Here is a 13,947-nt window from a genome sequence, read left to right as displayed (position 1 = left end):
GAATGCCAGGCGTGCCATAGGGCAGTCCAGCCATTCTTTTCCCACACCCAATAGGTCCTCAGTGTGTGAAAAGTGTGTGGTGAGACCAGGTCCCAGTGGTCATAACATCGTCTCAGTTGTTGGCGGAAAGACTAGACCACTGACAGTGGGTTGAGCGCTCGCTGCTGTGATCTGAGTGTGATCCGCAGGTCGCAGGTTCGAATCCCGGCAAGGCCAACTCAGCCTTTCATCCTTCCGAGCTCGATAAATGAGTACCAATTTCGGTTGGGTGATATTGTATGTAAATATGTGCTCTGTAAAGCGCTTTGGATTAAGGCGCTATATAAATAATACATCATTATCATTCTAATGTGGAGTGATTATCATTGCTCCTTCACTCCTCGCCCTCGTCACAGTACTGGGAAAGTGATCTTCATTGAGGCGGCTCTTATTCTTCCTCGGTCAAGTCCTTTTTAGGTGATTCTTAACAAGAGTAGAACTTATGAGAGTATTAGGGAAGGGGTTGTTCTTAGGGTCATAAGAAGGTGGTTTTGAATCCCTTGGTTGGTGAGAGTACTGCTTTCCATCAGGCGAGTGCACTCTACTCTCAGTAGGATTCTCTTCCTCCACATGGTCCTCCCAGAGTCGGGATCAGGGAGCAGCTGCCCTTCAATGGCCATATGCGGAGAGACCCTCCCAGGCTCTCCCAAGGGAGATAGTGGTGACATTGCCAGATTCATCACAAAGCACACATTTAATCACAACGGCCGAGACATCAGTCACCCTCGTAAAGATGACAACCGAGCTCAAAACTCCAGTATTTAAAGTATTTTCCAGACATGGTTTGTGCCACAAAATCTCTCCTACCTATGCAGATCTAATAACACATAAGTTGGCCTACCCTGATTAGGTTTGCACAAGTAAAGAACATTGCATGAATGAAATACAGGTATATCTATGTCCCCATGCATGTGCATATGAATGAACATTTAATCATATGTCATCTGAATGTTTGAACAAAGTATTACTTCCCCGCTCCCTCCGCAGCCCACAATCTAAACGTTAACCACGTTACAGCATCTCGCTCTATGCTCAGCTGACTGCAGCGTGTTACCTTGTTAAGCAAATGGAACTCTTCTTCACTCGGCCCTAGAGTCCTTGCTTGTGTTTAGACAAGCCATTGCAAAGAGCACGTACATCTGCAGAAATGTTTTGTTTACCTTTGTCTGTTCCCAAAACAGCTTGTGATTTCCTTGTGACTCACCAGGCAAGACTTCTAAATATGTACCAGCTCTAACCTGAACTATAACCTTTGCAGCACAGGATGTACGTGTGATTCTGTTAGGTTTGGTTTGTAACTGTTTTCCTGTGTATGTCTGAAACACTGTTCTTAGGGATTTGATTGTCCTTAACAGTCACAATGCAGAATTTGGCAGGTGTTGCTGCTAAGGAATAAAGGCACTATACTGGAACTTCCTGCTACCAATACACATTTGAAGACGTAAACAATTTGAAAACGCTCTGTCGGTCCAAATGAAAATGGCAGCTACATAATATGGACATTCTAAAGAACTTGCCAAGTGTCACACATTTCAGTCACCAAGATCCTTTCTAAAAGTCAGGGTATGTTGGAAGCAGAGAAATGTGCAGTCTCGGGAGGATAGCTCAGGGACAACGTGCTCTCCTTGGAAGCAAGACGACACGGAGCAACACAAGTTCGGACCCCGGGTCCACACTTTCAAACCCCTGGGTTTTAAGCACGTTATAAATAACCTATCCTAGCATATCAGTGTCTGCCGCTCTACAAATAGCTATTCAAGAATACAAGTACCCTAGCCGGAGACTGCTAATGTTGTCCTTGATATGTGACGATCATTCTGGTCTCTGCCGGAATGAAGAGGGTAAATGTCCCTAGGCTTGTGGTGGATAGCCCCCACTAAGCCCCGTCCTATAATTGGGCTGGAGCCACAAGGTTCAAGGGAGAAGGGTTTTAGAAATGATGCCACTGCACCTGCCTTCATTGCAAACTCTCTAAATGTCTGGAATCGGTCCGGGATCAACAGGAGTCGAATTAAGCCGGCTCCCTCCCATCGTCTCAGACACAACAGGAACACTCTACATGATGTCAGCGCTCACGATCCCTTCGGATTCCTCGTAAAAGAGGGTTACTTCAAGGCCACAAGAGGTTGGTAAAACCTCGTCCCTCCATGTTGTTGCGTTGGCGGTTGCCATGGAGATTAGGGCAGGCACGTCGACCCGCACCACGTCAGCCGCACCTTTAGGTCATGTGACCGCATCTAGATAAACTCTAGCTGGCAGCAAACTTGTTGCTTCTGATTTTGAATTTGGAGTCTGCTACGTATCCTGAGATATTCCTTGTTTTGCCTGCTATTTTGGATTCTTGCCTTCCTGTCTCTGCCTCGCTACTTTTGCCCTTGCTTCAACCTCGCACTCGTAGGTTCTTCGAAGTTACGGCCTCCGTGATTGGAATCTTCATTGTTCTCCCTCCTCCTATCTATGCTATTCCCCTTACCTGTTGTCTTCCTGCTCCTTCCATCCTTCCAGCCTACACCCGGAACTATTCCCGTTCCGCCCTGCTGCTTCTTGTTGGCAAACCGGACCGCACCCAGGAACTGCCATTTGCCTCATGCTTTTGATCATCAATACCTCCCGTTGCCGAATCGGAATTCCTCTTGGATTGCTTTGCCTCATGTTTTGTCCTGTGAAATTCCTTCAATTATCGACCCGGACTGCCTTATGGATTGCTATTACTCATCATCGTGGACTGCATAGGATTGCCTCCTGTTTCTTGGGATCCACGTGACTATTGCTCCTCAACCAGACTGCTAGTACACCACTCCTCTCCTCTTCCCCGGTACGGACTAGAGACTGCCGTGGTACCTTCAGGGGCTGAGGTCGGAGCGTCCTCGTCTCATCGGGTATTGTATTTCCTACCCTTAGGCATACGCGCGCCGGCGGGAATAGCCCTACCCCCCTGTACCTGGCGGTCTTACTGGAGCATTGGTTGTTTCTGGAATACTTGCTGTCAATCCCATGGTAAGAGTGTCTGTCCTTCTTGTTGTTTCTGCTTTTCGTTTCACGTTGTGAGTATTAAGGATTCTTGTTTCTTATGTATTGTAACAGCTGTTTTCTGGTCCTTGTGAAGTCGGCATAAAAAGCATTAATTGTGTCAACTGGCATTCTGTCGCACCCGACAGGGTGCGACACTACTGCCACGTGTTTTTTGGGTCCATTCTTCCAAACAATTAATCCCTGGTGCTGGTTTACTTGTATCCAGACACAGGGTTACATTGTAGGGTAGAATTCTTCGTCTACACTACGGGGGCAAATTAAGAAGGCAATCTCAACACTAAACAGCATGTATAGCAGTGCAGGGCACATGTGTTGCCAAAGGTCACAGGGCATTTAGTCCATGAGCAGGTGGCATTAACATTCAGGCCCACTTCATTCATTAAGACACCAGAAGAGCCATTTCCAAAGAGTGGGATTTCATCATAAAATCCTGGCAAAGCATTTATCAAAATAAGGATTTCGTTCTGCGAACAAGTCACTGTGTGCCTTGAGGCCTTTGGGCGATTAGGTGCATTTTACAAGAATTCAAATAAATAAATAAATAAATAAATAAACAAGAAAGATTTTAAAAATAATGCAGACCAGATCATGAACCATTGTTGCTAAACAACTAAAACCTGGACTGTTTCTTTCTACAGGAGTTGACTAATTGAGCTAACTTGTGTTATTGGCCTGGCCTTCCCAAACATGCTACTCCGGGTCCTGTACAGTGTATTTTACCTGGAGCTTACTGGCCTGGCCTTCCCCACCACGCTACTCGGGGTCCTGTACAGTGTACGTTACTGGGAGCTTACTGGCCTGGCCTTCCCAACCATGCTACTCAGGCTCCTGTACAGTGTTTCTTACCTGGAGCTTAATGGCCTGGCCTTCCCAACCATTCTACTCGGGGTCCCAACCATGCTACTCAGGGTCCTGTACAGTGTATCCTACCTGGATCTTACTGACCTGGCCTTCCCAACCATGCTACTCGGGGTCCTGTACAGTGTACCTTACCTGGAGCTTACTGGCCTGGCCTTCCCAACCATGCTACTCAGGGTCCTGAACAGTGTATCTTACTTCCCAACCATCCTACTCAGGGTCCCAACCATGCTACTCAGGGTCCTGTACAGTGTATCTTACTCGGAGCTTACTGGCCTGGCCTTCCCAACCATGCTACTCAGGGTCCTGTACAGTGTACCTTACCTGGAGCCTACTGGCCTGGCCTTCCCAGCCATGCTACTCAGGGTCCCAACCATGCTACTCAGGGTCCTGTAGAGTGTATCTTACTTGGAGCTTACTGGCCTGGCCTTCCCAACCATGCTACTCGGGGTCCTGTACAGTGTACCTGACCTGGCGCTTACTGACCTGGCCTTCCCAACCATGCTACTCCGGGTCCCAACCATGCTACTCAGGGTCCTGTACAGTGTATCTTACCTGGAGCTTACTGGCCTGGCCTTCCTAACCATGCTACACAGGGTCCTATACAGTGTATCCTACCTGGAGTTTACTGGCCTGGCCTTCCCAACCATGCTAATCAGGGTCCCAACCATGCTACTCAGGGTCCTGTACAGTGTATCTTACCTGGAGCTTACTGGCCTGGCCTTCCCAACCATGCTACTCCGGGTCCCAACCATGCTACTCAGGGTCCTGTACAGTGTATCTTACCTGGAGCTTACTGGCCTGGCCTTTCCAACCATGCTACTCGGGGTCCTGTACAGTGTGTCTTACCTGGAGCTTTTGAACATCTGGACACTGGAATTGTCTGGCTAGAGCTTTGCTTCTGCAAGTGAAGGAAATGGCTCCATGCAAGGCGTGCGCCAGGGCGTAGACTGCGTTGTATATAGGATAACATTGCGATGCTACTCTGAGACTAAAGCGATCTTCATGGCTAGCCAGAGAGATGTTCTTCCTGCAGGCGGCCCACCAGAGCGCTATTTTCCAATCGCAGTGGAATGTTAAAAACCAGATGTCTCGAAGGAACTCATCGTTTGGATACTTTGAAGGATGCAGCTCTGAGAAGAAGTCTTTGAGGCCTGGAATCTCCATTTTGTGGTTTACAATCGACAAACTGCCATTGAGAGGTAGTGCGCTGAGTCCAGTCATTAAGTCCAACTCCAGCTCTTCTGTGAGTATCCAAACCTTGCCTCGTACTGAGTTCTGTACCGCCGGCAAAATCCTCTGAAGGACAGCATGATCCTGCTGGCTTCCATAAAACACGATCACATTTGCCGTGCTCCGCCTTATGACCCCCAGGACTTCAAACGTGCTTTGCCAGAGGTCATAGTGTGAGGGCAGCGAGAAGAGGAACTCGACACATCCTCTGTGTCGCTCAATCGCTTCTTTAAGGTTCTTCATGATTTTCACGCTGTTTTCTGTCTCAAAGGCCATGATCCCCACCCAGGTCCATCCAAAGTGTTTCAGGAGCCTGCCGATGGCAAGTTGGAGGGAGGCTTCACTCGTCACAGTGCGGTAGGAAGCGGGAAACTGGACTGTATCCCCCAGGAGGTCGTCCTGTGACGCGGCACTGATCTGTGGGTAGGCAAAGATGGCTATCATTAGTGTGCAAGGCCGTGATTGATTCCCCTTTAATCTGCACACAGAGCAATATTCCTGTCCACATGTGGTCATCACTGTGCACTGCTGTCTTGGGGGTTAAACTATAATAATACACTTCTTGTGCAACCAGCGATTTGTGAAATGTGTCTGATTTAATTTCAGCAACTGCTCAACAACCTACATGAACATTTCCAAAGGATTTTATAATCTCCAGAAAAGTACAAGCTTGCCAGTGGGGCACCCGACTTATCTCTAGCTCAGAGCAGGCGGTAATGCAGGCACCTTGCCAGCAGCGGTATTACCTGTACTGCTAATACATACAGATCCCCACCCCCCATGAAGGCCTAGGGGACTCCATGGAACGGGATTAACATCATTTACCAGCACTCGCAATCCGGCGGTAATTACACCAGGCTCAATGCCGATTACACATACACGTTCTGGACCTCAAAATCCAAATAGCCAATGGTTCTTTGAAATGCAACCTGTTTCGCAAACCAAGCGACAGGAACACACTTTTGCACTTCAAAAGTGATCACCCTAAACATATCAGCGAAAATTTGCCCTTCGGAAAAAACCTCAGAATTAGAAGAAATTGCACTGAGCTAAAGGATTTCTATGAACATGCCAATGACGGTTTATAGTCATAATGTCGAAAAAAAAATGTCGACAAACAATGTCGAAAAAAATGTAGAAAACAATAATGTCGACATCCTGTACATATAATGTAAAGTCATTTTTTAGACAAAAAAATGTCAATTAGAACTATCAACACCTCACCCAACACCCCCCTGCCACCCCCCCACCACCCTCTCACCCCTCATACTCAACACATTCTAATTATATATTTATTTATTTATTTTTTCAATAAATAAATAAACAAAAAGAGTATCATTTACTATGGAGGGGGTCCCCCCCAACCCCCCTCACCCAACACCCCCTGCCACCCCCCACAACCCCCCACCACCCTCTCACCCCTCATACTCAACACATTTTAGTTATATATATATTTATTTATTTATACAATAAATAGAAAATTTCAAAAAAAATTGAAAAAATGCCGACATTATTGTTTGTCGACATTATTTTTTTCGACATTTATTTTTCGAAATTTTGACTGTCGACATTTTTACTGTCGAAATTATGACTGACCACCGTTGTCCTCTCCATCTAGGAAGCCATACTCCTACTTGCCAATTGTCAAGGGGTTCCTTTATTCTTCCTTTGCTGTGACAGCCTTCCTAGGTTCCCGTTTGATGGGCAGCATGCAAGGTCGTGCCTGGAATTGAGGGTGGAGTTTCTTTACCTCATGAGTATTGTCAATAAGTTACCTTACACAATACCAGCAAAGGGGTGTGATGGTGCAGATAAGACCAGTGATGCGCAAAGCCACGCCCACTTTTCCCAAGCGACAGCGGACAAACAGAATAAGAAAACTAGAACAAGGTGCTATTTTGTGTATGCCGTCGTTGTGTAGAATGGAACACATGTAGTATTAGAGTTGGTATTGCAGGCTGCTAGTTTGCTACGTTATAGGGAGGGTTAGGTTACTAAATGATAAGTCATTTATAATGCGCCTGTGCACAAATGTTTCTAGGGGCGACAGAGAGGGAATGTATATATGCACATTTATGTAGGGCACATATGACCCAACATGATAAATGACGAGAAGTACCATTTAGAAAGAACCCTTTAAAAAAGAAAAGAACAATAAAATGAAACCTCCGGCACATAATTTGGCGCAATAAAATCATCAATTCAAGCATTTAAAACATTGTCATTATATCAAGTTTAAAACTTCTTTTAAAAAATGTATTGCAGCCACCAACCAGTGGTTTCGACCATAAGACATCATAACAAGTTGCCATACTCCTTCAGTAGATATGTAATCATAGTGTGTCAACAAGAGACTAAAGCAGTGGAGACGCCTAGCCTTCAAGAACTGGCAGTGTAACAAAATGTTGCGCAGAGTTTCCACTTGGCCCAGCTCAGAGCAGGGCCTACATATCCTTTGTTCCCTGGGTATCAAAATTCTGGCTCCCATTATTTCATTGGTGGGTAGTAGGTTTAACCTCATCCTCATTACCTGGGCATGGAAAGAAGTACTCAGCGGCTTGCTGAAGTATGCAGGGTGCACACCCACTGGCCTTACGTCAATTAACATATCTACGTATAGCCTATACGTTCTCAACTTGTCAATTGTGTGCACCGAGTCAATTTCCTTCAATTTTCTTTTAGCTTTAGCAGGGTAACTCAGAATCAGTTCTCTGGAGATCCAAGAATCCTCAAGAATGATATTGTATTCCTCGCTTTTATTCTGGAGCTCAAATACTGATTTTCAGGTACACAAAATTAGGGCCTCTCTGTAGGGATTTCCCGTTCAGACCGCAGCAAAAATTTGTATATTTTTGCTGTTGGCCTGGCCACAAAAGAAGAATCTTACATTTAATCGTGTTAATCGCCCATTTGTTTGCTTTCGTATATGCGTCCAACGCATCCAGTTGGCGCTGGAGCCCAATTGCAGTATAATCAAATAGGGTTAGATTGTCTGCAAACAACAGATCATCGAAAGAGGAATTTGCAAAATGCAGTGAAAAGCTGTAGATCCCCCCCCCAAAATGTTGCTGATGTCTGAAATAAACAGCCTAAAATATCAAATGGGTCAAGACGCAGCCTTGCTTTAGGCCGTGGGTTGTCTCGATTACCCTAGACAGCGTACCGTGGCCATTGAACCAAACCCAAATCGATGTATTGGAGTGGAGAGCCACTATCATCCCCAACTGATTTTCCAGAAGGCCCAACCGCGACAGCTTGCTCGATACATTGGGCCTCATTATGAGTTTGGAGGTAGCCATGGCTGCCTCCAAACTCGGGTCCGGGTCTGTGGTCCCTGAGTGGGGAATTACCGGGCCATTCCGACTTTGGAGGGCCTGGTATTTCCCCATTCAGGGAACCCGAATCCGGACGCTCCCCATAGGGCTCAATGGGAATGGGGAGCATGCTAACAATGGGCCCGTTAATGACGGGCCCGTTGTTAGCAAGTAGTTCCTTCGCGGGACCTGCAAAGGATGTCTGGTCTGACCAGACGTCCCGAGCGGGTCCCGCAAGGGAACCTCGTAATAGGGTGGAATGGGTTTAACGGCGGGGTTAAACCCATTCCGCCAGGGTCGTAATGAGGCCCATTGTGTCTATCCACATTGTCAAATGCAATGGAGAAGTCAATGAAATCCGAATACACTGGTCTTGACCTCCCCATGGCCTCCTTTTTTAATAATCCCACAAGGAAGGCATTAGCATTAGTTCTTAACCCCCTTCGAAAAACCCATCCTAAGTAGGTCTAGCCTACCCACACTTGATGCCCAATTAGTTAGGTCTCTCAGCACCAAGGAAGCAAAGATCTTAGCAGCAATATCAAGAAGGGCAATCAGTCTATGGTTATTTGGGTGAACCTTGGGCCCTTCTTGCGAAAAGGGACCACAATAGACTCTGTTTTTGGCATAAGATCAGATGAAGTAATTCCCCTAAAAATGATTCCCAGAGTCCAAGCCCATAGCGTTGGATCCAGTTTCAAAACCGTATTAGACAGGCCATCCGGCCCTGGAGCTCGAGGGTTCTTACTACGGATAATTTTTAGAACAGTGTCTTCCTCAGTAAAGGCTAAGTGCCAGGGTTCTGTTGACAGTTTTAAATGCGGGTTGCCAACACACAAGACTTCTTTACCAACCTCTGTGAAATGGTTGATCTAGCCTTGTTCTCCAAGGGGATTAATTAGGACATGGGGAGGAGGACTTATGGTAGTGTTTATTACCCGTCAAAAGGAACTCTATCCCTAGATTCAAGTAGGCTTAGGATCTTTGTGCCATCTTTCACTAACATCATGTACCTATGCACCTTTAACCAGTGCCAATATTTAAGCTTCAAAGATTTGCGCTCTTGCTCAGTCAGGCTCTTGTTACTTCCTAGTACACCCCTGAGTTCCCTCTTTTTATGCTGCACCTCTGGGTCATAGGTATGTTTCCTGATCAACTTGGTTCTATGCTGGGGCAGGGCATAGATGCATACACTTGATTCAGAGTGTCCTGATAAGGAACCACTAGGAGAGTAGACGCGAGTTCATCTAAATCAAAAAAGCCATTTAAAATGAAGTGCAATTTCTGCATGTTAACATCATTCCAAGAAACCCTATTTTTCCCAATACTAGAGGATAGGGCAGGCACAAGCTTCCCAATTTCTCTGCGTTCCAGCATAGCAGGAGAGGATTATGGTCACTAAGGTTTGTGTTAGTGACTGTCAAGAAGGACACGTTCTGGAAAATGTCGACCGAGACAAAAAAGTAGATTGAAGATTTTCCGCCTTTTGGCAACTATTGGCGAGTTCCCTTGTTATTCAATCAAAGTATTGGTCGTTGCTATGCTGCACTATTGTAGTGCTTGTTGACATTGGGGCTGCTTGATGTATGATCATAAATAACAAGTACCCTGTAGTGGTGCGCTTCAAACTTGTTTTATTTTAGATTTCTGTAGTACTTATGCTGCGGTTTTCATGGACCTGTTTTTTTCAATGATTCTTTTGCAATTCCTTTCACCAATTCTTGCTCATTTTCAATATTACCACCAGTACTTTCACTTTGATATTGTGACAGAATAATTTCACATTTGCGGTTAGTTTCACAATCTATTCATCCTTTGATATATCAATCCCTCTTCCCTGTTGGAGTCACAGGCTTGTCACACATTCCTGTTAATATTCACAGACTTGTCACAATTTGTTTTTATCTAACTATCCCTCTACACGTGTTTCCCTATTTTGTGTAATGGTTCCTCAGGAGCGATTATTGGATACTTATGTTTGCATTGCCTATAATCAAAGAAATAGGGAACATGAATGTAGGAAGTCTCAATTAATCGATTGTAATGGACCTTCTTTGTGTGGAAAACATATTGTCAATATATCAGGAAAATTAAAAAAAACACTTACCTTTTGTTTTCTGTATTTTAAATCAATCCTTATGTTTTTATCTTTGGTGTTGCTGTCTGTTCTAACAATTCTTTTTATCTCGCCTTTGTTATTGGCATCTCGTTTGTCTATATAGATAAAAATTGTATATCAAAGTTTTATTTGCTCACAAAATTCATTCGTTCTTGATACTTCTAATTACTTATGATAGTTCTTACCTCTATTTGTTAAATTTGTCTCCCGTGTTGATTTGCGTGTGTCAAATGGACATAATCCATTGACTGGCTCAAAGATGGCGGCTATTATCTAATGTGTAGACACTTACGCTACTTTACATGCCTAATGACCTCATCACATGTTTTTCCGCCATCTTGTATTGGGACGCTATTGGGCCTGGGCACAGTTTTAATATACTGGTATTCAAATGCTCGAACATGTAACATTGGCCAATTATTGGAATGATTATGATTTTTATGTTGAATTCCACTTTATTTATCTTTGTGCTTTTAAATTGCAAATCAAAAATGTTACTTTTTTCTTTAGCGTGCCTACCGTTTTCTCTGAATTTTTCACCATTATTGTTTAATGCTAAATGTGTGTATTCTCCTGATATTATTTGCCCTTAAGATTTTTGTAGCCCATATTATGACAAAAACCATGTGTTATTTGTGGTGTTCTTACAATTGCACTAAATAAAAAGATATCCCCTTCAAGTGCATTTTTGTGTCATGCATTTCATAAAATTATTTATAGAAAATTATCCATTTCTGAACCAAAATTCAGACCAGTAATACAACAATCCACCTAGCATCACATTGTTTTAATCGTTTTTCTCTACTGCTACCTCTGGCTGGCATTTTCGCAATTTCTAGTCCAATGAATTTGATTCCTTCAACTTTCTCTTGTGGATGTACAGATGCAAAGTGTTGCCCCAAAGGGTATTTTAGATCCAAGTTTTTATTGTTCTGAGATGGTCTCAAATCCTCATTTTTAAGGGGCGTATTGTACTTCCTATATACAATTTTGCACATAGATATCTGATTGCGTAAACAACAAACTTAGTATTGCAATTTCTGAAGTCTTGAATTCGATGTTTCAGTCCATTGGGTAGCCTGATTTCTGTTATTCCGTTATCTGAATACGTGCAGAGTGAACATTTGCCACATTTGTAATTCCCTGTAAGATTTGTTATCTGCCATAGCCTTCTGTTGCCTTTCTTTTGCTTATTTTCAATGAAGTGTGAAGGACACAGTATTTGTTTCAAATTTTTGGCTCTGCGGAATGTTATGCAGGGGTTGCCTTCCAGATGTATTGCTACATCTCAATCCAAAAGTAACAAGGACCAGTGTTTTTTTTGTAATTTTCTAAGATTTGTATTTTCTGAACTGTAGGTTGTAATGAATCTTAGTTTCCGGTTTGATGTGTTGGTTTGTGTTGTCAATTTATTCTGCAGTAGTTCTGTCCTTGTTCGGTTCTTTGTTTTATTTAAAGCAAGGAGTAATTGTTTGTTTTCATATCCTCTTGTTTTGAATTTTTCTGTAGCTGGGTTTATGTGTTGTTAATTTCATTTTATTGGGTGCAATTTCATTTTATTCTAAGAAATTCACCATAGGGTATGTTTCTGGTAATATGTTGAGGATGATTGCTCTTGGCATGCAGGATGCTGTTTCCAGTTGATGGTTTTATATAGAGAGTTGACTGAATCTGATTATTTGCAATGTTTAGTTCCAAGTCCTAAAAATGTATTTTCTCTTGGCTCTATTCCATGGTTAATTTTAAATTGTATTCATTGTTATTGAGATAGATGTGATATTCCTCTAATGATTCTTTGTTTCCTTTCAAGATGACAAGTATGTCATCCATAAATATTCCCCATTAAAAAAGTAATCAAGTACGCTTATTGACTATCCTCTACGCCAAGTGTATTTTGATGGAACATTGCCCAAAACATTACCGTTCAGTACATTCATTCCCCAAGCGTCCATAAGTCCAATCCATGCTTTACCCCTTATATACGAGGCTAAGTTGTACTTGCTCGTTACCAATGGGCACATTGGTTTATGCAATGATAGAGTTACAGTTCCTCGTGGCTTGCCCGTCTTAAATTGTCTCTTCAATTGAGTAAAAGAATGCATTTCGCTCGATTTCTCCTGGGTTCCAGTAAAGATTTAAAATCGGGGTGAAGCTCATTTCTGGGTACAGAGTTCAGTCCCATATCCGCTCCACCGCCTGCACAAATTTCTCAATGCAAAAATTGCCGCCGAAACATTGATGTTGTTACAGATCACAGAGAGCCAACCAGATGCTTGTCTCCCTCAGTCCCCTTTATATGCTGGGTTAAGTAGACATTCATACCCATCCACGCTTGGAACATTCCTCAACCAAGACTCCTGGATACAGAACATATCTGCCCCAAAGATAACTAAACCAGGGGCTGACAAAAGATGGGCAAATCCCGTGGAGTTCCAAGAGATACAGGCAATGTGACTGGATTCTGCATCGAAAGTGGCAGGCCAGCTGGTAGCTAGTTTTTACGAGCATTGAAGCAAGCCGCCTCCCAACTCCAGTCTGAACCATTTTTAGACACTACGTTATCACTTGGATGGTTAACAGTTTGTCTACCTCCATAACCATCCATTAGACACTTTACTGTTAGGATTGGATGATAACAAATCAAGTTATCAACAGGCTGTGGATGGAACTGATGGCACTTCCAATTAAATTTGGGCAGACAGTTGATAAATAACAGAAAAACCCCACGCTTTCAATTGTGCCGAAACCAGTAAGACCTGATCCAAAACAAGTCGAGAGTTAAAGTGCAAGACAACCTTATCCAGTCTAATGTTGTTCCAAAACTCTACCTTGTTTATGTCTGCAGAGGTCAGATGTGACAATGTGACTTTCATCAATAGTTTCAAAACACAAGCTTGTTCAAGATAAGGGGAACACAGTCCTCCAATGCCCTTTCCAAAACATAAGACAATTCTAGGGACGTGACCATCAGTCAGGTTTAGCCTCAACCGGACCCTTTAGTTTCAGTTGCGTCCTTCTTTCTTCCATGATATGATATGAGATGGCATTTGTAACACGCCTATACACAGGTGTTTCCAGGCACGACAAGGCAAGGAAGGGGGAAACAGAGGAAGGACAGAGACCATGATCTTACTAGGCCAAGTGAAATTGACATCACGCAAGTGCATGGTAGTGAGGAGGGGAAAGGGGATGGGGCAGTGCTGTACATAGGATCAAATCAATAACAAGAAGTGTGGCCAGCAGGTGGCAGGTCCAATGGTAAGTGCAGACAACAGGTGTCCAAAAGTGCAGGTAGGGGGACTGTAAGGTTGCAGATACAGGGTTACAGATATAGACCCAAGTGCAGGGTTG

General features: G+C 43.8%; 1 protein-coding gene across 1 annotated transcript in view; it reads right to left on the bottom strand.

The window, feature by feature from the left end:
* The window catches only part of LOC138452723 (vomeronasal type-2 receptor 26-like), a 212,416-nt gene that overhangs the window by 66,045 nt on the left and 132,424 nt on the right, over nt 1-13,947 (bottom strand). The window contains exon 5 of the mRNA XM_069605070.1: nt 4,803-5,580. Coding sequence (XP_069461171.1) covers nt 4,803-5,580 — 778 coding nt within the window. The remainder of the gene's footprint in view (nt 1-4,802; nt 5,581-13,947) is intronic.

Source organism: Ambystoma mexicanum, chromosome 4p, assembly GCF_040938575.1.
Source record: "Ambystoma mexicanum isolate Mex_15411 chromosome 4p, UKY_AmexF1_1, whole genome shotgun sequence".
NCBI lineage: Eukaryota > Metazoa > Chordata > Amphibia > Caudata > Ambystomatidae > Ambystoma > Ambystoma mexicanum.
The sequence above is the reverse complement of the archived record's forward strand: the minus strand, read 5'-3'. Positions and strand labels throughout refer to the sequence as shown.